General features: G+C 33.5%; 4 protein-coding genes and 1 pseudogene across 4 annotated transcripts; 4 read left to right on the top strand and 1 right to left on the bottom strand.

The window, feature by feature from the left end:
- The first annotated feature begins 2412 nt into the window (after positions 1 to 2412).
- Positions 2413 to 3889, top strand: LOC133698326 (CEN-like protein 2). The gene is made up of 4 exons (XM_062121206.1): positions 2413 to 2746; positions 2830 to 2891; positions 3169 to 3209; positions 3321 to 3889. The coding sequence occupies exons 1-4, from the start codon at positions 2543 to 2545 to the stop codon at positions 3536 to 3538; spliced, it is 525 nt and encodes a 174-aa protein (XP_061977190.1). The 5' UTR covers positions 2413 to 2542; the 3' UTR covers positions 3539 to 3889.
- Positions 3890 to 7464: 3575 nt separating this feature from the next.
- LOC133699793 (cytochrome c1-2, heme protein, mitochondrial) lies at positions 7465 to 11595 on the bottom strand. Its single transcript, XM_062123256.1, has 8 exons — positions 11436 to 11595; positions 10323 to 10400; positions 9826 to 10046; positions 8915 to 9194; positions 8762 to 8833; positions 8057 to 8173; positions 7884 to 7949; positions 7465 to 7803 (listed from the first exon to the last, which is right to left on the bottom strand). Exons 2-8 carry the CDS (start codon positions 10380 to 10382, stop codon positions 7687 to 7689), a joined length of 933 nt encoding a protein of 310 aa, XP_061979240.1. The 5' UTR covers positions 10383 to 10400; positions 11436 to 11595; the 3' UTR covers positions 7465 to 7686.
- Positions 11596 to 12745: 1150 nt separating this feature from the next.
- On the top strand, positions 12746 to 17311 carry LOC133698607 (uncharacterized). Its single transcript, XM_062121587.1, has 5 exons — positions 12746 to 13038; positions 15163 to 15416; positions 16263 to 16474; positions 16559 to 16826; positions 16921 to 17311. The coding sequence occupies exons 2-5, from the start codon at positions 15165 to 15167 to the stop codon at positions 17209 to 17211; spliced, it is 1023 nt and encodes a 340-aa protein (XP_061977571.1). The 5' UTR covers positions 12746 to 13038; positions 15163 to 15164; the 3' UTR covers positions 17212 to 17311.
- Positions 17312 to 17725: 414 nt separating this feature from the next.
- LOC133699188 (cytochrome P450 78A5-like) lies at positions 17726 to 19798 on the top strand (annotated as a pseudogene).
- A 710-nt stretch (positions 19799 to 20508) lies between these two features.
- LOC133699187 (ABSCISIC ACID-INSENSITIVE 5-like protein 1) lies at positions 20509 to 21967 on the top strand. The gene is made up of 2 exons (XM_062122343.1): positions 20509 to 21323; positions 21703 to 21967. Exons 1-2 carry the CDS (start codon positions 21048 to 21050, stop codon positions 21730 to 21732), a joined length of 306 nt encoding a protein of 101 aa, XP_061978327.1. The 5' UTR covers positions 20509 to 21047; the 3' UTR covers positions 21733 to 21967.
- Positions 21968 to 24414: the final 2447 nt, after the last annotated feature.

Consider the following 24414-nt stretch of genomic DNA (forward strand, 5'->3'; position numbering starts at 1 on the left):
ACTGTGTGTGTATATATATATATATATATATATATCAAATCAGCTACCTAACATGCTCTCATGAGTCCCTCTTCATAGCACTGTTTTTTCCTTTTACTTTTACTTTTTAGTGCACACTAAATTTATAAGACATTTGCATCGATCCATAGTTATCCATTATTCTCCTTCTACATTGAAATTCTCAATTTTACTCTCGATTTAGCCTCCATTCAGTGTGTGTGTGTGTGTATATATATATATATATATATATATATATATATATATATACCATTTCATTTCTTTCTTTATTCGATGAGTCCAACTTAACAACCAGCTTTTTCTCTCTCTCTTAACTAGTATTTTTCATAATAAAAAATATATTTTTATATATAGTATCTGCCTCCATAAAATACTATTTATAGAAATAATTTTTTTAATTTAACTCTTTACTACCTTGATTTTTTTTTAATTTTGTTATCTATTATTATATTATTTGAGGAATTGTACTTTTAAATTTTTAAATTTTTTATTTATTGGGTTATATATCATTCTCGTGGATTTAATTTTTTTTATTTTAATTTTTAACATTAGATCTATTAGAAGTGGGACTTTCTAGTTTTTTTATTTTCTATTAATTTATCATAATTTTATAACTCGGATCGTGAGTTTTACATGTTAATAAGAGTTGATTTGGAATTTTTTTGTTGTTTTTTCTAATTGATTTTTTTATTTCATCATTTAATATTGGGGTGGTTGGAAATTGAGTTTCATAATTCTTTTTTAATTTGCTTTATATGAGATTATTTGAATGTCGTAACCTGGTTTATAGGTTTGGCGGGTTGACCTCAGTTGAATTTATTCATTATTTAGGTCCTTTTATAATTAAATATTTTTTTAAATTGGGCTTCATAATTTTATTTTATTTTTACTTTCAATCGAGTTATCTTGATCTCACGATTCAAGTCACATACTTGATAAGTTGACTAGGTTCATTGTTTTTGTCTATTTTCAATTGTTTTTTTTTCAGTTTAGTCTCCGACAACTCAATTTTTTTTAATATCATCTTTCAATATTAAGTTATTGGGAATTGTGCCTCGTAATTTTTTTAAAATTTTTTGTAGAGTTATTTCGATCTCATAGATTTTTTTTCTTAATTTCAATTTTCAACATTGAGTTTGTTGGAAATTTATAGAGTTTCACAAAAAAAAAATTATTTATTTTTTTATGAAGTTATCTCAATCTTATAACCTAAGTCATGAGTTTAACATGTTAGTTTAGGTTAACTTGAGTTATTTTTTAATTGATTTTTTTATCTCATCCTTCAATATTGAATTAATTAAAAATTGGTATAATAATTTTTTTATTTGTTTTCTATGAGATTATTCTGATTTTATGACTCGAGTTGCGGGCTTGACAGGTTAATCCGGGCTGACTCAAGTAGTTTTTTTATCTTTTTTTTAATTTTATCTTTCAATATTGGATTGAATAGGAATTGTCATTCATACTTTATTTTAATTTGTTTTTTATAGGGTTATCATGATCTCATAACTAGAATTATAAATTTGATAAGCTAACTCGAATTCATTTAATATTTTGCAGTCCCTCCTAGTATTTTTTAAAAAATATTATCAAATATTTCATAAAAAAATATATATTTTAATATGCATCATATACATTAGTAATACTGAGACAATTTTGTTTCCATTAAAAAAAAATTAATTTGAGCGCAGATCAATAATATAGAATATTATATTTCATATTGACATTTTCCTTAAGATCCTAAGTTCTAACCATCTGGAATGTACAATAATAAGCTACAAATAATGGGTGTGAGAGAGAATCCATAACCCAGCCCTGCATGATGTGATCTCGATCCCCCCTCTCCAATGTATGAGAATTATTACTTCCATATTACAGACCCACACACAGTACTGCTGTAAATTAATGGAAGTATGCCCACAGTTACCTATCACGGTATGAGGTATCAAATTTGTTGCCAGCAATGGTCTACCACACATTATATGCTAGCTTAGTACTTGTTTATCAACTCGAAGGGACTGGATGAAATATATCCTTTTCTATGATTTATTGAATTTAATTTTGAGATTAACGCTTCAAGAAATTATTAAATTGTTTGAATACACAGACTAGCATAAAAAATACGTTTCCAGACGATGAAAACTGCGTTCTGCATCAAAAAGCATCATTTTTTTGTGTTTTTTCATACGAAATGTAGTTTGAACAGTGGTTCAAACGAATTCTTAATATACAATGAGCTTAATCTGTCTTAATAATCTCTTGATGGTTTATTTTTTGTGACCCCACCTCCCCCGAGGCTCATGAGCTTCCATGGATCTAAAGTGGCTTGAAGGATACATCTCAGCACTATAAATATTAGGCTTCCATCCCCAATCCCCAGCATGAGTTCTTCCAAAAGAGAGGAGAACATAGCAATATCGTTAGCTTATCCACTCCCTTCATCACTTCCTTTTTGTGTACTCTAGCTCTCTTTGTCTCTTTGTAACATCCAGTCTTCTATAGTATACAAATATTTATAGATATCATGGCAAAGATGTCAGAGCCTCTTGTGGTTGGGAGAGTGATTGGAGATGTTATCGATCATTTCACTGCAAATGTGAAAATGACAGTGACTTATCAGTCCAGCAGGAAGCAGGTTTTTAATGGCCATGAGCTATTCCCATCTGCGGTAACTAATAAACCTAAAGTTGAGGTTCATGGAGGTGATATGAGATCCTTTTTCACCCTGGTATGATATTTGTTTTTCCATGCCCAAGAGCTCTTTTTTCCTACTTTGATATTGTTCTCACTGTATAACCTTGATGGCTGCAGGTCATGACAGACCCTGATGTTCCTGGTCCTAGTGATCCATACCTCAGGGAGCACCTACACTGGTATATCAATTTCTCTAAATAATCTCTTCACCTATATGTATAGAACTCAAGCTACCAAAGAATTATTTCCATTAATGATAACTGTAAAACAAGTATTAATTGAATTCCAAGTAACAACCCAAAAATAGTTAAAAAAGCTGCCTCTATCATTTCCAGATTTCTCACACAACTCAAGTAGAAAAGGTGTAATCATGTAGAATAATAAAAATAGTAAGAAAAAGTACAGTTAAAATCACATCCTCATTGCTTTACCTTGATTTGACCAATATCATTACAGGATAGTAACTGACATCCCAGGCACAACAGATGCCACATTTGGTATGATTCTTCACCCTGATCTAGGCTAGAGAGAGAAGTAATTATCACAAGATGTGAAGAAGTAATGATTTTTGAGGGTTTTCTTTTCCTTTTAATTATGACTACCTGCAGGAAGGGAAGTGATGAACTATGAGATGCCAAGGCCTAACATAGGGATCCACAGGTTTGTTTTCCTACTTTTCAAGCAGAAAGGAAGGCAAACAGTGACCACTCCAGCTTCAAGGGACAAATTTAACACCAGGAAATTCGCTGAAGAAAATGAGCTTGGCCTGCCTGTAGCCGCTGTCTTCTTCAATGCCCAGAGGGAAACAGCGGCGAGGAAACGTTGAGGAGAAGATAATACAGGAATCAGAATGAATAATGACCAATGCCAGCATCATGCCCTACTATTGTACTATCAAACTGTATTTGAACTTGATGCAGGAGAAAGAAAATAACCCCGAAAAAAATTAAATAAGATTGTTAGTGTTTATGGATGAATAATAGAGACATTGCATCCAGAACCAGAATATCGCAATCCCTTTGGCTGGATCAGATAATATCCTAACAAAGGACCTAGCTATCAGTTGTCAAATGCTACTGTCTGTTTGGTTAGTGTAAGAGTGAGACCCCTCACTCTCTTTGTATTCTTAGCTGCCTGCTACTTGTAATAATAGTACAGAGGAAAACCTCAGTTTAGTCCTGAACATATGACTATATTATCAACTGTGTCTCAAACCTCGTAATCTTGTCAATTTTGTTCCAGACACAATCGATTCTAAACAATGCGCGCTATCCTCCCATCCTTTCACTATTAGCAACAAGAAGAAGATTGGCTATGTTCAGTCGGGCTCTGGCTGGTTTCACAAGGATTCAGGCAATCGTTCGTAGAGATTATGATACCTACGGACAGACGCACGAACATGTGGATAATTAATAACAATAAAAGATAGAATTAATTAACAAGAAGAATTACGAACAAGAACAGTACAAAATTTGTAGTTTTTATTCTCAAATAAAAGTGTAATGAAACATGTTTCCTTAAAAAATGTTTATAACTTCTTAAATATATCATAAACCATCATTCATATATAAGCTAATAAATCAGAATATTAAGATAAAAAAAATAATATAAAATTCGAAATTAAATATAAAATCTAAAAAAAATAATAAAACTAGCCCTCTAGAGCCTAATCTCAAGGCCTTTTGATTGTAACAAGCCAGGTGATGAGATCCATGTAGCACTAAAATATTTATTCAGAGAGTTCCAGTAAGTTTAGTAATAAGACTTAGAGTTAGAAGGTTAAAGGAATTTTTAATAAATTTCTCCGAGACATGAATAAGATAAATTTCAAGAAGTCATTAATAATAAAGTACAAATCTTAATTAATTTAAATTATATTTAAGAAAGGCTTGAAGGTGAACATTTATACATTAGAAAACAATTGAAATAAGAAGATTTAAACATGCTAGTTTTGATAAAAAAATTTATTGTTTTGGCATTAACAAGATATACAAAATGATTTTTAATGTGATTTTAGTTTCATTGGAAAGTAGATATTCATATACAAAATAATTTATAATTCATTAAAATGAGAGAGAACTATGAGTTTGAAATTAGGTTTTAATTCTGTCAACAAATTACAAAAACAACTTTATTTTTATTTAAATTAGTAAGGCTATTGTTTTATTTATCTTTTAGTTATTGTTAGGTTTTTAGAGATATTAGATCTTTTATTTAAATTTAAATTCATTAAATTGTTATTATTTATTAGGTTTATCCATATTCACTATGAATATATTGTTGGACTTAGAATTCTTTATAGTATAAACACTTTTTTTGTAAAGATATTTTTAAGAAAAATCTATTTTTAATAAAGAAATTCTCATCCTTACTATAGTATAATTTTAACGTATTATGTGTATCACCGGTTCTTCTATTAAGAATTTAAACCCGATCTTCTCCTTTTGGGTTTAATATTACCCAACTCATGCATGAAAGCATACAACAGGGCATCCATATAGTCGATTTGAGATAAATCCCATCAAACCATGATAGATTTTCATTTGACTATTTAGAGAATATTCCGTATCGATAGCGTTTAACATGTGTTGTTGTTGGAAGGGAACGTGGTGGCCGATCAGCTGGCCTAGGCAAAGTTTAGATCAGCTGGCCTGGGATAAAACTGAAAAAACTAAAACATTCATGACTGAATAGGTGACGAGTGCATACATTTGGGACTGAATTTAGGTTTTCTCCAAGGATAGATGATGTAGAAGGAGGAAAATGACTGAAAAGGGCCCCTTCTTTTTCTCAGCAGGCGTGTACGTGTGGTGGTAGTCTTTAATGGTGGAGGTGGGTTGTTCTCGCTAAAAACTCTTGGTTAAACGACGGCAACCACCGCAGGCTCTTTTAAGGTTCTTCTCTTCTTTTGATACGCTCGCTCCTCTCATGTGGCTCAAAATTAAGGGCCAGGTAGTACGGTTCTAAGCTGTCATTGACGGTTTCCTAGTCTAGCACAGAAAGCATGCCTACAGACATTGAATTTCAAGTAGAAAATCAACTTTGTAGAATCTGGTTCTGGACATGCCCCTTGGATTAAGGTACGTACCGCCCTGTAGAGTGTAGCTTACGGGCTAAACGAGGTGGAACCTCTCAGCTGTGGAGTGTGGACCTCTGCTTTTACTAGTGGGGCCCAGTTTGTAAGAATTAATTACCGCAGGAAAACTAGACAGGACATGTAGTTTAATGAGCGATGCAAGAGAACTGCCATAATATATTGCTTTGCTTTTTCTTAGATTTCTTGCTTTTTAAAAAAAAGAAAAAAAAACTGTTTGTAATTAAATTAACTCATCTTAATTATATTCAACTACTATATTGAGATTAGGATTAGAATTTAATAGTTTTTAACGATTAACTTAAATATAAAAGCTTCATCGGATTTGAATTGCACCTTATTTTTAGTTTTTTTTTTCAATTTTATTAATATATGATTGTTTCTCTCTCTTTTCCACTTTCTAGGAGATTTTTCATACATTTTTTAAGAAAAAAAAACACATGTTATCTAGAGTTTTTTTTTTTAAGCTTCATTCAATTTAATTTTTTATGAAATATTTTTTTATGAATTAAATATAAACATCAATATTTCTCGTGTTTTGTTTTGATTATTTTTGAAACTCGGACCGACTTAAACTCTAAATCTCTTGGGTCATGAGCTAACTCATCGAGTTGGACATTTTAAGCATCAAATGGTGTATTTTGATTTTGAGTTTTTCAATTTTTTTTTTCAAATTTGATTATCAATAACTTGATTTTATTTTTATTTTAGATTTTTTTATGAATTTCTTATCATATGAATTTTAAATTTTGCACATTAATTCAATATATAATGATATTTGAGATTTTAACTATCAATATTTTTATTTTAATTTTTAATTTTTTTATCAAGTTTTAATCTGTTTTTAATTTTATTATTGAATCAATAATCTTGATTTATTTTTCAATTTATTTACCCAGCTTCGCTAATTTACTTTTTTTTTTCATTAATTCTTTTTTTCTGAATTTTTTTTCACCGTTTTGATTATTAGAGATCGACAATCATTTTTTTTTTCAGTTCTCTTTCAATAATGTAATGTAGAGTAATTAATATTTTTTTAAAAAAAATACACTTCAGCACTTTAAAATTATTTTTTACACTTCAAAAAAAAGGAAGCCGGCCCAGGCAGCAGCAAAGCACAGACAAGCTATCTAGTAAAAGCTATAAAATTATAGCTAGTCCTCCAAGTTAATGACATCGTACTTGTTGCACCTGTAAAGAGATCACGTGTTCAAATTCCTACTTCATTGCGAGGAAATGTCAGAATACCCCTCCAACTTTAAGCATCATAGTGATATGACTCTTATCAAATATTAATAGTAAATATTCAAACCTTAAAATTATTATTTTAAATGCATCAAATCAATATAAAAATACATTCTTAAAATCATTTAATTGGCGCCTTAAATAGTTCAAGAATCCTCGTTAGCATTGGCTGCAGAAGACAGGTTAAAAAAGAGGCATTATTTGAAATGAATTTTTCACAATATATCCCCTTTATAATCCATCTTTCTAGAGGGTCTTAGCCAGTTAGTATTGGGTGCATTAGAGTCAGGTCTGCTCCTAATTTATCTGGGATTTTTACACATGGAGTAGCAATCCTCAGGGCCACAGTACGTAAGCAGTTGATTTTGTGCTTTTCAGCACCCAAATATCAAGGATTCTTTGAAGAGCTTGAAGACAGTAAACCAAGCATGAGGATATATCCATCACCCAGAAAGAAATTTAACAAAAAATCATGTCCGAGTCGCACCATTAGTGTATTACAAGTATGGAGGAGCTTATTTTTCTACCTCAATTTCAGACTCTTTGGGTCACTCAAGAAACCTAGTTTTCTTACAAAGGAATTATTGCCAATCCACGTCCTCCCAAAGATAAGAATGAGAGAAGCTGGATAGAAGCTAATTGACAACATCAAGGACCAGCTTGCGAGACTTGAGAACCGACCACTTCAAACGCCGGTAATAAGCAGCTTGAAGCAACGCCAAGGAGAGTACGAATATCCACTTAAAACCCATCTGCATCGGAGAGTGTATGTCAGCTACAGTAAATTCTTGAGGATATAAGGTGCTGAAAACATGTTTTTATGCTACGTTACCAGTTTCCTCTCTTCCATTTCTGGCTCTGCAGCCCATGACAGAAACGACACAACATCTTTTCCCATCTGAAACACAATCAATAACATGAGATTACCTGATAGAAAGTACATTCCAATCTTGCAGTTAATGCCTCTCCTGAAAACCTAGCGACAAAAATAATGAAAAAACCAACCTGAGCTTCTGTTGCAGGGATACCATCTTCATACTCAACTGCACCGTCAATGAGCATTTTAGGCATGGCAATAGCTCCCCCGGGAAAGTAAGGATTGTAGTGCAGACCCTCTCGGATCTACAGTACCATTTTGAAAGTATATATTTGAGGTTAGATGAGGAATGAAAACAAGATACTAGTAAATTCAAACATGGAAATATAAACTTATTGATTAAGCATATGAAGACAGTGTGTGTAAAGGAACATGGTCCATGATGTCAAGAATAAGAGGAACTAAAAAAAAACTCTTCCTTTTGAAGAGAAAGATGGATTTACAAGCGTTTCACACGATCTTAACTGAGAAATTTTAAAAAGAAGAATAATACATGTAGTGAACTTTGCAGACACCTATGAATATCCCCTTTCCGGCAAAGAAAAGGGACTTCTGCACCAATCAAAACTGACTTGCACAAGTGAAGAGAAGCACAAAATGCATCATGCATTGTAACAAAGTTTTTTCTTGAACAAAGTAGGCTAGTTATTTTTTTTTTTTTCTATACCAAAGTTGTCAGTCAGCAAAGCATCTGTGCACTAATTTATCAGCCAAACAACTTCTATGTATCTTATATAAAATTGTGGTTCATACTTTCCCCCAAGCTATATAAAGAACAACAATATGTTCTACGTAAAAAATTGTGCTGTAAAAGAAACTTGAGCAGAAATTACCGAAACACCAGCAGGAGGATCACGATAACCAGTTAAGAGAGAAAACACATAGTTTTGACCATTGTGACGAGCCTGAAAGAACAAAGTGTAAGATATTTCTGCAACAGACCATAACAACTTCCAAAAAATTTTAAACAAGAAGGTGGGTAGTACTTTTGTAATAAGACTTAAATCTGGAGGATATGCTCCTCCATTAGCAAATCTAGCTGCTTGTTCATTTGAATATGGCTGAGGAAAACGGTCACTAAGTTTACCCGGACGTGTAAACATCTCACCCTCATCATTAGGTCCATCAACCACCTCAATTTCTGCCGCCATAGCCTTGGTCTCCTCTTCTGTATATGCAACACCCACCAAATCACGGTATGAAATCAAGGACATGGAGTGGCAAGATGCACATACTTGCTGGTAAACCTGGTGACCACGACGAATCCTGCTCAGGAAAGATTCATCTCATTAACAGCACCGGAGACTGCATTTTATTTGTAAACAATAACTTAACCAAGCATATGACAATGTCCTAAAGTTATCCAGGTAATTTTTTTATGCAAACACAGCCACCGCCAGAGGAAGAAAACATAAATTGCATAAGAAAAACAAAGTTTTCACATTTTTTCCTTCTACAAATAAAACAATAAATTTTTTTGAAAGCAGGATATTTTACTGCTGCAAATTTATGAAAACACACTTACATATGCTACCCAGAAAAAAATTTCCACCAAACCAATAGGAACCAGCAATATGGTTCATGTGAAAAATAAATATACTAAACAATATAGCTTGAGGTCACGGGAAAGCCTTAAGTACATAACGTAACTGATATAGCAACCATTAAGCTTGTTCCAAGTCAAGTTAAATTGTGCGCTTAAGCACATTTTATATGCGAAAAATAATACTCAGGAAGCATGGCATATTAACTCAGAATCCCTTTGTTAGACCGAGGATAGCTTGGACACAAGTTTACATAACTTCACTGATGTAATAATCATTAAGCTTTTTCAAGGTTGAGTAAAATTGAGGGCTTAAGCACATCTTCTACAGAAAGGATGGAGAAATATACTCACGAAGCATGGTCATATGAGCTTAGAATCCCATTGTGAGGCCAAGGATAGCTTGGACACTCTAACCCATGTTCAGCCTCATCAGCAGATGCTACTGATGCAAAACTCAGAAACCCTGAAAGTCCAGCTCCGAGTAATGCAAATGCTCTTAGGGATTTCATTCCCACAGATCCAGCATCATCATGAAATTTCTTTGAAGTAAAGGAGGATAAGACTGGAGGGACCTGCAAAATTGTGCCAGCTACTTAGCAACTGATATTGTAATACCTAGATGCATAAAAAGAACATTCATTCCAAAGTCCAAACCAATGCCTCTTCCTATTTTAGATAGAACAAGTAGAAGACAGATGAATTTGTCCCAGGAAAATTTCCATCTAAATATGCACATTAGAATGGAAATCCAGAGCATGAACATGCATTCAAAAGAGACCACAAGTTGACTAAACAACACATAAACCAATAGCGGACCATCAAATTCAACAAGGAAAGGAAATTCTTACCCCAGAGTGTGACTGGAGCTTTCTCCTCAGAAGCTGGTGGATCACCCCTCCTCCAGCCATTTTTGTTAATTAAATTCACTTAAGAAGAAAAAAGAAAGAAGTAGAATTACAAACACATACAAAAAGATATAGATGCAAGAGTCAAATGTTCACTTTAGAAGCAAAAAATTCTGATTACATGTCTTTCCACACCAGAATTTATTACCTTTAAATGGTAAGCTACTAAACTAAACCCTAGGTATCCTCAGCACATTAGATTTAAAAATAAAAACTCCGATACCACCATAAACACACAAAACAACTAGCATGCGCTGAATGATTTTTTTTATGACAGCTCTATTTGGTTTTTCAGTAGAATCACAGAAAAAAAAGAGCTCACTTGCTACAGATATAAGGATTAATTCAGAACTGGATTATATTAGAAAGAAAGATGGGAGTTGAGAACCCTGACAAGGCCTTAAAACAAAAGTTCAAGTTCTAATCTTGTAAATCACAGGCCAATAAATCCTTTCTTAAAAATGGCAAATCATAGCTTTCTACACATATCATTCAGAACAAATTTTCCAACACTAAAGAACTTACATGTCTCGAAACTGGACACTTTTGCAACAAAAAACCCAATTAAATATGAAACATGCTTGCACAAGCACAAAACATGAAGAACCTAGAATCCAATTTAGAGAGGCACTGATAAACAAGGAGGCCTAAACTAATCCACACGGCTGCAAGAGCAAGCTTCCCAGAATCTACCGTAAAAACTAAAAATTGTATCTTTTTTCTCTAAATCAGAAAAAATTGAATCTTTTAAAACCTTCCAATTACAAACATTCATAAAAATCAAATCCTTTCTTTTTCCTCCAAATCAGACAAAACACTAGAACTCAAGACCTAACCCTCCAACAACAACATTAACGACATTCAAACAAAACCAACCACAACAACCTCAAAATTCACAAAACCCATTTTTTATTTTCACATAAAAAATACAAACAACTGTATTTCATCACCTAATACAACCTTGACCCCATACAAGAACACAAAGCATTTCCTCAAAAAAAAAACCTGGTGTCACTGGCAGATCTAAGAAGCTTTGAAATGAAAAGACAAACTTACATGAAGAGTAGAGATGGTCTGAAAAGTATAAGCAGATCCACAATGGAGGAGCAGAAATAGCTGGAACCACAAACTGACTCTTTTTTTGTGATGATGATGAAAAAGAGGAGAGACGCCAACACCAAAAAAATAATCTACACACACTATTTCGCATCCTTTCCTTCGGCCTTTTGGGCTTTCAAACATTTAGTCTTTGAAGACAAATCTTTTCGATCCCCTTCAATGGGCTTGTACACCTTGGGCTTTGTGCAATGTAATTTTATGGACCGAGTCTTCTTACCACCTCTGTTTCTATGGGCTCTAGGCTAGAAGCTCGTGTATTGGGCTCTATTGTGCCCCTATCCAGTAGGCCCGAGGTTATGTTTGTAAATTGGTAATAATTAAGATATAAAATTATAAAAACAATTATAGATTAGGATACATGGCTGATTAGAAATTCTTTTAACATATTTTACATAAAAAATTCACTATGATATGATGAAATATGAAAGATTCAGAGTATCAAATGATGTGAATTTTTTTATTTAAAAATCAATGTATTTAATACAAATTTCTATTATTAAGTCTCAAGATTATTTAAATATTGATTTCAATATAAATATTATAAAATCATTTCAAATATTTATTAATATAAAATATTTAGTTTGTGTTTGGTAATGTGGTATCAATTATTTTTTTAAAATATTTTTCAATTGAAAATTCATTAAATGATATTTTTTTAATTTTTATTTTTGACATCAATATATTAAAATTATTAAAAAAATTTAAAAAAACATCAATTTTATATTTTTTCAAGCAAAAATAATTTGAAAAACATTTTAAAAAACATATTCAACTACAAAAATAAAAACAAACATTCTTTTAATATATTTTTTATAGAAAAAGTGTGTTTGATAATGCAACCAAGAATTGTTTTCAATTAAAATTATATAAAAATAATAATTTTTATAATTTTTTATTTTTAAAATCTCTATATTAAAACTATAAAAAAAATTTAAAAATCTCAATTTAATAAATATTTGTTAAGGAGGTGTGTCGCTTGGTGACAAACATAGTTTGATGTTTTTGCAAATAAAAAATAATTTAATGAGTATTTTGAAAAATAAAAGTTAGTGGAATACAGACGGGTAATAAAGTAACATGAAAGACGTGATCTTAGTGAAAGTACAATAATTTTGAAGAAAAAAATGTGGTTTTTTTCCCTTTTGTTTGTTTGGTATGGCTAGTACACTACTGTTCGAAAATAAGCACGTTTTTTTACGTGACAGTAACTTTTGTTTTTTGCTAAAGAATATCAGTAGATGTCACCGATCACCACCACCTACGTGGCTGCGTGGACAGGATTCTCAAGTCAAGGGGGTCCTTTTCAGTTTACTTGTACGATTGTCTGAACGTCTGTGACTAGAAGACTAGCTGTTTTAAAGCAGAATGGTAGGCGTTGAATCTGGCTAGAAGATATCTGCTGCATCAGCAAGAGCTCACTAGCTGTTTTAAAGCAGAATGGTAGTAGGCGTTGAATCTGGCTAGAAGATATCAGCTGCATCAGCAAGAGCTCACACTCGAAGAACCAAAGCTAAATCCTCTTCCTTTTCACTCTCTCCAGGTAAAGATTTAATCTTTTTATACTCTTTGAATTTTAGCTCTTGTTAATGGGTTTTTTTTATTGTTTTAGTTCTGATATTATATTGGAATTTTGTTTGAATTGCATGAAGTATATATTATTTTTTCCTTTTTTAGCAAATTAAGCTGTTAAAAAAGGAAAATCTTGGAAATCCTGTCTTAACTTTGTGGTGGCGGCAATTACATTTTATATGAATTTAAAGGAACGATGATTAATCTTGATCTAAAGCAAAGAAGTTTAGGTTTAGATTCATCTCTTGTAGAATTCAATTGCTTTGTCCGCATATCTGCACATTTTGTTGATATTTATAGAAGTTTAGCAGAAATTAGAATATGCAATAGAGAAAAAGATGAGCAGGGGCTGTGTTGAAAGCATGATGTGCTATGTCTCCTGCTCACATGCTAATGCAGACGGTAGCATCAATAAGAAGACAATATGCAAGAAAGACAGAGTTAATGTCTGAATAGTGTGGCACACGAAGAACCCTTAATTCATAGTTTTATTTTCGAAAAATAATTTTGATATCTTGTCTGCCTCTCTAAGAGAATTACAACTCCCTAGATAGGTCAGAAACTGTGACTTTTACAAGGTAATAAAATCAGAATCCTAAAACAAACTTGCCCGCACATCATCTTCGGTACCTAATCTGGGGATCTTATGAAGGGGGCTGGTGCAAGCGAGCAGACCCCACCATAGAATTGGACTTTTAGAATCATCCAACAGTCGGATCAAAAGTTATGGTTTTTTATTGCCAAGTTGTTGGTCTGACATGACCGGGCCTCCACTTGAGCTTAGTTCTGTCCCACTAGTCCATAAATATGTATGCTAGGCTATCTGCATGAATCTGATTGTTCATAACTTTCAAACTCTTTTGGTAAGACCACATAACTTATTCTTATAGCTATTAGATATTGTTGACTCTAAAAAATTATCAAACTGCCAGAGGGGCTGTCTGTGTCTGCCAATTGGGAAAGAGATGGTTGAGTGGAAAACTGTCAGTCACATGACCTAGTGATTGAGTGAAAGGTTCTGACTGAAGAAATAAATCTTTCCTGTGGTAGAACTGAAAGATTACTGATGTTTATGTTGCGAAGAACGGTCGTGCATTTTTTGGCTTTGGTGTAGTCAAACATTTTTATCCTTGAAGAAGAATTTCTGGAGATTTCTGACCGTTGACGAGCACAAATACTTGCTTGATAGGATTGAGGTTGGTCAGTCATAGAGGTTCATTGATTGCATAACCATCATGACTGCACTGTAACTCAAAGTATATGAAGATCTCGGACCAGAGGCAGTGATTGATTGATTTAGAATTATCAGGATAGTGTTCCTATTCTGATCTAGATTAGGAAATGTAGAGGTTGTATCTATTTAGGATATATTACTAGTTTGAATTAGGAGATGAGCTTCTGGATATTGCATTTAGATTTTATTTCTAATTTAATCAGGGGAACAGGGATTGTATCTTGTAAGGATTCCATTTCCAAGTTCAGTTAGGATTAGGGATTTTCATGGAGTACCACAAATTCTAACATGAAACTTACTGCAATAGGATCAAAGATAGGACAGAATGCATTTCCTGTTCTTCATGGCTTTTCTTTATTTGCTGAGATTCACAGAGCAGGTAAAGATATAGCATAAGAAAATAACATGGACCATTTAAGATATTGAGTAGATTGTTTGCATCAACACACTGTAACCTGAAACAAAGGATTGGAAACTCTTATATCTTTTATTTCTCAACCCCAAATCCCGAAGTTGTCACCTTAAGATGGTTGTACTGGATGAAAAGTTGGGCTGGGGGCTCTGTCATGGTGGCATAGGCATTTGGTCAGCAGAGCTAGGCGTTCTCTTCTGTCTTGAACCTGACACAGGAAAAGATCATGATCAGTATCTTCTTAATCAAATACAAGACATCTTCACAAATGCCTCAACTCATAAAGCCCCTCTAATTACAAGGAGAACCTATTCTGCATTTTCTACGTCTTGTTCTCTACAGAGATTCCAATATGGATTTTCCATAGTTGTTAAACTCCTATTTTTTATCTAATTTTCAAATAAATGCTTTGCTAACATGATAACCCATGCACCCTTCCCAATTTTCAGCAATGTTTGCAGCAATAGCAGTGGCATTGGCAGCAGGTCTTCTAAGTTGGGCTTACCAGACAACAAAGCCTCCCCCTCCTAAGATATGTGGGTCTCCAGGCGGTCCTCCTATCACTTCACCCAGGGTAAAACTCAGTGATGGGAGGCACTTGGCCTACAGGGAAATGGGAGTTCCTAAAGAAGAAGCTAAGCACAAAATCATTGTCATCCATGGCTTTGATGCCTCTAAAGATCTGAGTTTACCCGTGTCACAGGTAAAAGCTGAATTTACTCATTTCCCTGCATTCATTATTGCAACTTGTCATGAGAATATAATTGAATCCTCTTTCTTTGCACTTTTACTTTACTGCATTCATTAAGTATTGACACCTCTTTCTTAGGTGAATACTGGAAACAAATGTCTATTGATGGTAACATAACTTTTCAAATTAACAACAGGAACTCGTTGGTAAAAGTTTCCTTCAACAAGGCAAATCGAAACACCATTAACTATTTAACCTTTAGTACGAGTTCAATGATCAGAGAGATTCAGCAACTACCATTGTTAGAGAGATTCAGCAACTACCATTTTTTAGAATTATTTCTTGTGATCTTACCTCAGCAATTAACGCATAATGATTCAAGTATATTTATTTTGTATTATATGAAGCAATTCCAAGGCAAGTATTACTCATGTGGCATCTCTGTTGCTCATTTGATTAGATTGGAGGTTGGCTGGGTGGGAGAGGAGAGATCAAGCTAGGATTCAGATTGTCTTCACCCTTGATCCATACATTTCCAAACATTCATGTTCTATGCAAATAAGTCACGTGTTGGTTAAACCATTTCAAGACCCCAAAGAAATGAAAAACTCAGGGTTTTGTTGACAAAACGAATTTTTAAAATAATCTCTCGGTCAATAGGTTTGTTTATTGAATGTCCATTTGACCTTCACTTGCTTTAACTGCTTTGAGATGTATCAGTTGTCCGATGCTTTTCTTGTCTGCACCATGTCTTTCAGGGTGTGTGTCCTTCTCATACATATGTAATGGTATTAAAAAATTTATGTTTTATCTGTTTATGGTAAATCATATTAATTCATCAACGTGCTTTGATTTCAGGAAACTATAGAGGAGCTGAGCATATATTTCCTTTTCTTCGATAGAGCTGGTTACGGAGAGAGTGATCCGTATCCATCACGCTCAGTAAAGAGTGAAGCGTATGATATTCAAGAACTAGCAGACCAATTACAGATTGGGTCTAAATTTTATGTAATTGGAATGTCAATGGGGGCCTATCCTGTATATGGTTGTCTTAAATATATACCACACAGGCACGATATTTGAACTGCTAAACTTGTTTTCTGTGCTGAAAATTGGAAGTTACTTTGGAGTTCTCTTATATTTTCCTTACTCAGGTTGTCTGGAGCTTCCTTGGTAGTTCCATTTGTGCATTACTGGTGGCCTTCTCTCCCTGCTAATATTTCAAGAGAGGGTTTCCAAACGCTTTGCACAGCTGATCAAAGGACATTTCAAGTTGCCTATCACACGCCCTGGCTATTCTACTGGTGGATGACTCAGAAATGGTTCCCATCATTATCAATTATGGCTGGAAACATGAACCTTTTTAGCCCCCCAGATATGGAAATCATTAAGAAACTGTCAGAAACTCCAAAAGTTGGTCAGGTAGTTGTTTTTGTTATGCAGCATATGTTCATTGCCAAACAAACTACTAAAACTTTTTAGCAATGGTCTAAGACTGCTGTGTTTCTGCATACAGGAAAAGGTTCGTCAACAAGGTGTCCATGAATCACTGCATCGAGACATACTAGCTGGTTATGCTAAATGGGAATTCGATATCATGGATATACGTAATCCTTTCCCTAATAACGAGGGTTCAGTTCATCTCTGGCAAGGCTATGAAGATAGAATCATTCCATTGCAAATAAACCGATACATTGCTGAGAAGCTTCCATGGATTCATTATCATGAGGTTCCTGATGCTGGACATTTGATGTTGTTCAGAACTGAGCTATGTGAAGCAATCTTAAGGGCACTTTTACTTGGTTAAGCCCTTTCTTATCATAAAGGCCACGTCTGTTTTGTACTGGTTTGATAAACTGTGTGTTATCAATCTATATTTTATATAATAAAACTATGCATTAAAATTAGATATTTCATCCTTTATATATATATATATATATATATATATATATATAGAAGTGTTTACTTTCTTGTCCTCAACAGTATCAATATATTTAAGTTTTAATAATAAAATTGACATTTATTAAAAAAAAATACACACGGGGCCTGTCCACCAATAATTTTTATTGGTGGACAGACCACATTTTCATAATTTTGTTGACTCCATTATTTTCCATTTCAATTATAACTATTTTTAGAAATATTTATTTGACTAATCATGCTTTTGGAAAGAAAAATCTATTACGAAAAACCTTTTTTCAGCACTAAAAATAAAAATAAAAATAAAAAATGTATACCTCACTATAATAATTAAGTATAGGGTATAACACGAAGCATTGCTGGCCATGGCTAGTTCTCTAAAGCCACCCATATATTAAGTATAGGGTATCCTCACTCTCAACCTCCTCTTTTCACCATTTCTCCAATATTGCTCATCAGCAAATTACAATGTCTTCTCAAATATTTGATTTTGAGATTTTTCACTTCCTTTCAAAACTAGGTCCTTCAACAGGTCCTGGTTTGGAGCTCATTCTTGGCATTGTTCTCTTCGTTTTCATATTCTCGTTTTGGTTAGCTCCAGGTGGTCTTGCTAGGGATTTATCCAAAACTAGAACAACCATTCCTGGCCCTTCAGGTTGGCCTGTTCTTGGCATGGTCTTAGCTTTCACAGGTTCTTTGACTCATAGGGTTCTTGCCAGGATCTCTGAGTTACTGAAAGCGAAACCCTTGATGGTATTCTCTGTAGGGTTCCCTCGTTTCATTATCTCCAGTCATCCTGAAACAGCAAAAGAAATCCTAAACAGTTCAGCTTTCGCTGATCAAAGAATCAGCTTATGAGCTTTTGTTTCATAAGGCAATGGGGTTTGCTCATTTTGGTGATTGCTGGAGGAATTTGAGGAGAACATCAGCGACTCATTTGTTTAGTCCTAATAAGAGAATTGCAGCTTTGGGTGAGTTCATAAGAGATATAGGTCTTAAAATGGTGAGTGAGATAAAGAGTCTAGCGGAGAGAAACGGTGAGGTACTTGAGATTAGGAAGGTGTTGCATTTTGGGTCACTAAACAATGTGATGAAGAGAGTGTTTGGGAGGAGTTATGAGTTTGGTGATGAGAGCAAAGTCGATGTGTGTGAGCTTGAGGGTTTAGTGAGTGAAGGGTATGAATTGTTAGGGATTTTCAACTGGAGTGACCATTTTTCCTATTTTGGGTTGGCTAGATTTGCAAGGAGTTAGGAAGAGGTGTAGAAACTTGGCTGCAAAAGTGAATGTTTTCGTGGAGAAAATCATAGATGAACATAAGATGAAGAGGGTTGAGAGTGACAAAAACGAAGACATGTGATGAGAGTTCTAGTGACTTTGTTGATGTGTTGCTTGACTTGCAAAAAGAGAACAAGCTCAGTGCTCAGACATGATTTCTGTTTTATGGGTAGATTTTGTTATTCTTATTTTCTATATTAACTTTTTTTTTAATATTTTTCTTTCCAATTAAACTAATTATATGTAATTAATGATTAATTTGACTATCCTTTCATAGTTTGTCTGCCTCAGGAAATGATCTTCAGGGGTACTGATACAGTGGCAATCCTCCTGGAATGGATTCTTGCGAGAATGGTTTTACACCCTGATATTCAAGCAAAGGTCCAGGCTGAGATTGACAATGTCGTTGGCTCTAGTCGTTCAGTTAGTGATTTCGACTTGCCTAATCTTCCTTACCTGCGTGCTGTTGTAAAAGAAACATTGAGAGTGCTCCCACCTGGCCCCCTCCTCTCTTGGGCCAGGCTAGCCATCCATGACACTCAAGTAGGACCCCCTTTTATCCCAGCTGGAACCACTGCCATGGTCAACATGTGGTCTATAACCCATGATGAGAAGATCTGGTCAGACCCTTAGGAGTTCAAGCCAGAGAGGTTTATGGAAGAAGATGTTAACATCATGGGGTCAGATCTTAGGTCGGCTCCTTTTGGAACAGTCAGAACTCAGAAGGGTTTGTCCAGGTAAAGCTATGGGCTTAGCCACTGTTGAGCTTTCGCTTGCTCAGTTGCTTCAGGGCGTCAAGTGGGTTCCAAGCGATTTTGGGGTAGACTTGTCTGAGAACCCGAAGCTTTCTTCAGAGATGAAGAACTCCTTGGCGTGCAAAGCCATGCCAGGGATGTCTGTTTGATCACAGAATCTTGTCCAATTTCGAAAGAGTTAGTATACTTTGAGGATTGTTAATTTTTTGGTGCCTCTGCTGGCAAAGAAAATCTTAACATCCTGATAATTGCATGAAGATCATGAAGTGATGAAAGCTTAATGTATGATTGCTTGAATGATCAGAGGAATAGCCAGGGTCTGTGATCATGTAAGAGTAAGAAATCTTCCATGCCTTTGTACTCATTTCTGTCGTACATTAATGCCATCATCGGTTCATCTCTTGTGTTATTTTTTATAATATCGATCAAAAATTGAAATGACCGAGTACTTGAGCATCTGCAATGAAATCTAGACCTCTAGAAGCCCCCTCGTCAGGTGTGTTTTTAATTGTTTAATAATGTTCACACAGTACAAATCAACTAAACTATAGGATTTGTGCCTAAAAATTGCTTGTTTCAGAATTCCATTTATTGTCTGAACAAAATTCAGATTAATTTGATCCCAACTCAATATATAATCTGTTCAGAATCAGTTTGTGGGATGTCTATCCTTTCTGATCATCTAGCTAGCATCATTCTTGTTTATGCAGGAAAGCTGCCATTAATTCAAGTTATTCCAGCTGTGAATAGAATTGCTTATCAGGATTTCCATTTCTGTTTTTAGCTAACTGGCCAAGTTCCTTTGCTACTCTACAGGCAGGCAGATGTCCTTACATTCAAACATGAATGTCTGCCTCCAATGAAAGGAATTCATGTTCTGTTAATCGACCGTGACTGAAAGCAGAATAGGAATCTTAGCTAACAAAACATAGTTAATTTCAAATTTATACAGTGCTTGCACCAGCCCCCCTTGATTTCTTAAGCAACTCCTTGATTTTTGTTTTCATCGCTATATATAGCAAGGACAGCAAGTGCAAATGATGAAGAGAAGTGCTCTTTGGCTTTAAATATTTTTTCCGGTAAGCTTTTTCTCCATCTTCTTGAAGGTCATGCATGGTCAGTTTCAGGTGATCTTATATATAGTTTTGAAAGTTCATGAATTTTTTCTGATTTTTTTTTATTAATTACTTGCTTGATAGATTAATTGATGCATGCATATGTGCTACGTACACAGCCTAGAATTGGTTCCAAGGGGCAAAAAAATTCTAGAGCTTAAATTAACACCAAGCTGGTTTGATTAAGGATATCGATTTCACTAATCATATAATAAAATGTCAAGTCATGTTTATTATTTTTAATCGCATGTTTTATTTTATTTTTTTCATTAAGTGGGTTTCCTAGACAATTTAGTGGGCATGCATGACTAGGGATCAAGTTCCATCACAACCAAACCAAAATGTTAAACCTGCTAATGATCCTAGTGGAGTAATTAACAAACCAACATCCGAATGTTAACTTTGCAAGAAAACCGTCGATGAGGTGTGGTTTGGGATACAAAAGGAAGAACCACAACAACAAATTTCCAACACCATTGATGCTGATCATGAACCTCCTCAAGGCGATCAAACATTGGGAGAGATAACATTAGAAGATTTCTTAATAAAAGCGGGTGTAGTTCAAGAAGCTCCTGTGATGGGGCTAGGATTCCAAAATGCAGGAAACAATTTATCTGCTGGCAATGGTTTCACAACTTACCACATGTATCCACAAGTCAAAGGGTATAATGTGGGAGAAGCTGTATCGAATAATGCTGATGAGAATGAGAAGTGTCAAAGCGTGATGGAATTAGGAGCACAATCGAACAAGAAGAGGGTGATGGAAGGTCCGCCTGAGGTGGTTGTGGAGCGGAGGCAACGCTGGATGATAAAAAATATAGAGTCAGCCGCACGATCGCGTGCTAGGAAGCAGGTTTGCATCCTATCTATCATAATCAATGCTAGATTCTCTACCTATGCATGCGTTGGATTGATCTGGGTAGGGTTTAATATATATATATGCATTATTATTAATATGGATTCCGGACTAACTTACATCTACCTCGATTAATTTCACGAACCATGAAATTAATAATCGTGTAAGTCTAATTAGTGGCTCTGAAAAAACTCAAACTCGTGATCATATGGGAGGAAGCCTAACTAATTAAAATATCCCTCATGGTTCTCATGATCCTTGTTGATTTGCATTCAAATGATGCGATGTGCATCAGGATCATTTTTTCTTCATAATATTTACTGCTGCAATTAATATTCTAACCAAATCTCGTGTGTTTGTGTATCCAATACTGCAGGCGTATATACACGGTGGAGATGGAACTTGAGCTGGATCAACTTAAAGAAATAAGCTTTTAACGTAAATCTTTAATTAACTGCAGGCAGAGGGATGATCTGAGCTTTTAACTTAATGTAAAGTCTTGTGGGTTTGGTCTACCAAGCAAACTTCAGAAATAACCTTTCTTTGATTTCTGATGACCATCAGGATTATCTAAGTTAATTTAAGTTTTTTTTTAAAAAAAAACTAAAAAAATATTATTTAAAAAAATATAGATTTTTTAAGTGACCTGGCCGCGGACCTTAAGTCAGGAGATTAATCAGTTCGTGTAACAATGCTCCAAACCATGGGCATTTCTATGTTATTACCTATCGTATCATCAGTGTTTTTTAAAATTATTTTTTAATTAAAAATGTATTTAAATAATTTTTTTATTTTTAATATTAGTATGTTAAAACCATGGAAAACATTTATAAAATTAATTTTATGTATTATTTTTAAAAGCAATATATATATATATATATATATATATATATAAACATCTACTTTCATCTTCTTCCTCGGGATTGTCAAAATTTAACTTGAAGATTGGTCTATAAGAATTGTATCATCTCATTATATTTTACTTAAAAAAATGGAAAAAATATTGTATATTTATTGTGGATATAGAGTTATTATACTGTAAATATGTTTTTAAGCCAAAAAATGTTGTTGGGACGTTATCTTTTCTATTTTCTGTGTTAAAAGTTGTTGGGTCTGGTTTGGGAGTCAGATCCAATGCTTTTAGGTCTGATTGGGTAGCCAAACCTAAATCACTTCCAACAGGTGTTGGGTCTGGCTGTGCTATTGGGTTCGGCTTTATGCTAGATCCAGATATGTTCAATTTTATTTTTTTGCCACTTTAGATTTTTTTTTTCTTATTTAATTTTTTTTCATACGGTAAAGAGAAAATAAATTGATAAGATTTTTTTTATATTATATAAAAATTGGATGATAATAATTTTTTATTATTTGAGGTTAAGTTGATTGCTTTTCTCTTAGAGTTGGGTCCTGGTGCCACCGGGACCTAAGAGCGTTGGGTCATGCTGCTACCAAGACTCAATAACCTAATAACATTGAGTCCTACCTCCACCAGAATCCACTAACGTTGGACCCTGCTACCAGCATTGTCAAATAGCATTGGGTCATGCTACCCTGTCGAACCCATTAAAGTTGGGCTTTACTGCCAGTATGACCCAATAAAATTAGGTTGCTGTCAGACTCAAGGTATTCATTATATTCTTTATACTCTTCATTTTTTTTTTACACTTGAAAAAAAAAAATGTTATTAACTTGCTATGAAGCATGGATCAATATGCTTATAGTGTTTAAAATGTGTATTACAACTTGCCGTTATGCTGACTTTTTGATGTAAACAAATTAAATTAATTTCTTCATTCTAATTACAAATTAGAACAGAAAATGGATTCTTCTAAATCACTTGAAGATTGTTTAAGCTAAAAGAAATAACTTATTGTTATGGAGAATTATATTATTATTATGTTGTGTTGGAAAATATACACATAATGAAAATAATAAATTTAAAATGAAAATAGTAAATTTAAAATTTTTTAGGAGTCATAAGTATTTTGTTAGACAGATTTAGAGTTATTTAGAGTTTATGTGAAAATTATCTAAAGATCAAATGTTCTTTTCGGATTTAAATATTTGCTTCAACGATGGGTTGTCACAAACCATAAACTATTCAAATATTTGGCATCTAATAGTAATTTATATGAACCACCAATAAAAAATCTTTCAGACCATCAAAAAATTTAATTCATGGATAATTACAAAAACACCTCATATAGTTTGATTTGAATTTTATTTTCCCTCCATACTTTCATAAATTATATTTTTTGTCTTGTAGTTTATATGTTCAATAATAGTTTACTTCATCAACAATGCATTTTATTTGTATTTTTTGTATTTGTGATGTAAAGTGTAATTTATAAAAGTACCAAGGAAAAATGGAATTTAAATCAAACTATAGCATGCTTTTTGTAATTATCCCTTTAATTTATCATCAATACAAAAATTGATTAACTTATATTAATTTGAAAATTAAGTATAATATTTAGTAATCTGTTATGGTCTCTTAAATATTAAGAAAATCACAAGTAGTTTGACTTACCATTTCAGTGACTAGTTTCTCAATGTAATTATTATTCATTCACAAAAAATATTCTAATTTAGACATTATAGCATGAAGTTTGTATGTTTTGTTAAATTATGTTATTTCTCAACATTATAGTCATTAACTCTATGAATAAGATTTTGAAATACTTTTCAAAACTAATTCCACACTGATCAAAGATTTCTCAGTCAATATTGTTTGAGAATAAATAAAATATTTTATCCATGGTGATGAATCCTCTCTTGATTATCCAAATACCTTCATATATTTTATATTATACTCAATGTTTTCCCGTTTATTAGCATTGATTAGGACAAAATTATGATCAATATCAAAACATAATACTCTCTATATATAAGATAACTCAGTGATTTTAAGTTTAAGTAACAATTACACAACTATCACAATAGTCTTTCTATAGACATATATGATTTTTCCATATGAAACTCTCATGCGGGTCAGTTTAATATACAAATCATTTGACAAACACTTGCATATTAATTTCATATATCCCTCATACCTCAATTTATAAGAGAAACTACATCATTTCACGAA

The sequence above is a fragment of the Populus nigra genome, chromosome 7 (genome assembly GCF_951802175.1).
Source record: "Populus nigra chromosome 7, ddPopNigr1.1, whole genome shotgun sequence".
Classification (NCBI taxonomy): domain Eukaryota; kingdom Viridiplantae; phylum Streptophyta; class Magnoliopsida; order Malpighiales; family Salicaceae; genus Populus; species Populus nigra.

Coding starts and splice junctions, on each gene's coding strand:
- LOC133698326 (XM_062121206.1), top strand. CDS start 2,543: ATGGCAAAGATGTCAGAGCCTCTTGTGGTTGGGAGAGTGATTGGAGAT. Junction 2,747..2,829: donor TGAGATCCTTTTTCACCCTG/GTATGATATTTG, acceptor TGATGGCTGCAG/GTCATGACAGACCCTGATGT. Junction 2,892..3,168: donor CTCAGGGAGCACCTACACTG/GTATATCAATTT, acceptor ATATCATTACAG/GATAGTAACTGACATCCCAG.
- LOC133699793 (XM_062123256.1), bottom strand. CDS start 10,382: ATGGCTGGAGGAGGGGTGATCCACCAGCTTCTGAGGAGAAAGCTCCAG. Junction 8,174..8,761: donor ATCCTCCTGCTGGTGTTTCG/GTAATTTCTGCT, acceptor ATGGTACTGTAG/ATCCGAGAGGGTCTGCACTA. Junction 7,804..7,883: donor AAATGGAAGAGAGGAAACTG/GTAACGTAGCAT, acceptor TCTCCGATGCAG/ATGGGTTTTAAGTGGATATT.
- LOC133698607 (XM_062121587.1), top strand. CDS start 15,165: ATGTTTGCAGCAATAGCAGTGGCATTGGCAGCAGGTCTTCTAAGTTGG. Junction 15,417..16,262: donor TGAGTTTACCCGTGTCACAG/GTAAAAGCTGAA, acceptor CTTTGATTTCAG/GAAACTATAGAGGAGCTGAG. Junction 16,827..16,920: donor AAACTCCAAAAGTTGGTCAG/GTAGTTGTTTTT, acceptor TTCTGCATACAG/GAAAAGGTTCGTCAACAAGG.
- LOC133699187 (XM_062122343.1), top strand. CDS start 21,048: ATGGGGCTAGGATTCCAAAATGCAGGAAACAATTTATCTGCTGGCAAT. Junction 21,324..21,702: donor GATCGCGTGCTAGGAAGCAG/GTTTGCATCCTA, acceptor CCAATACTGCAG/GCGTATATACACGGTGGAGA.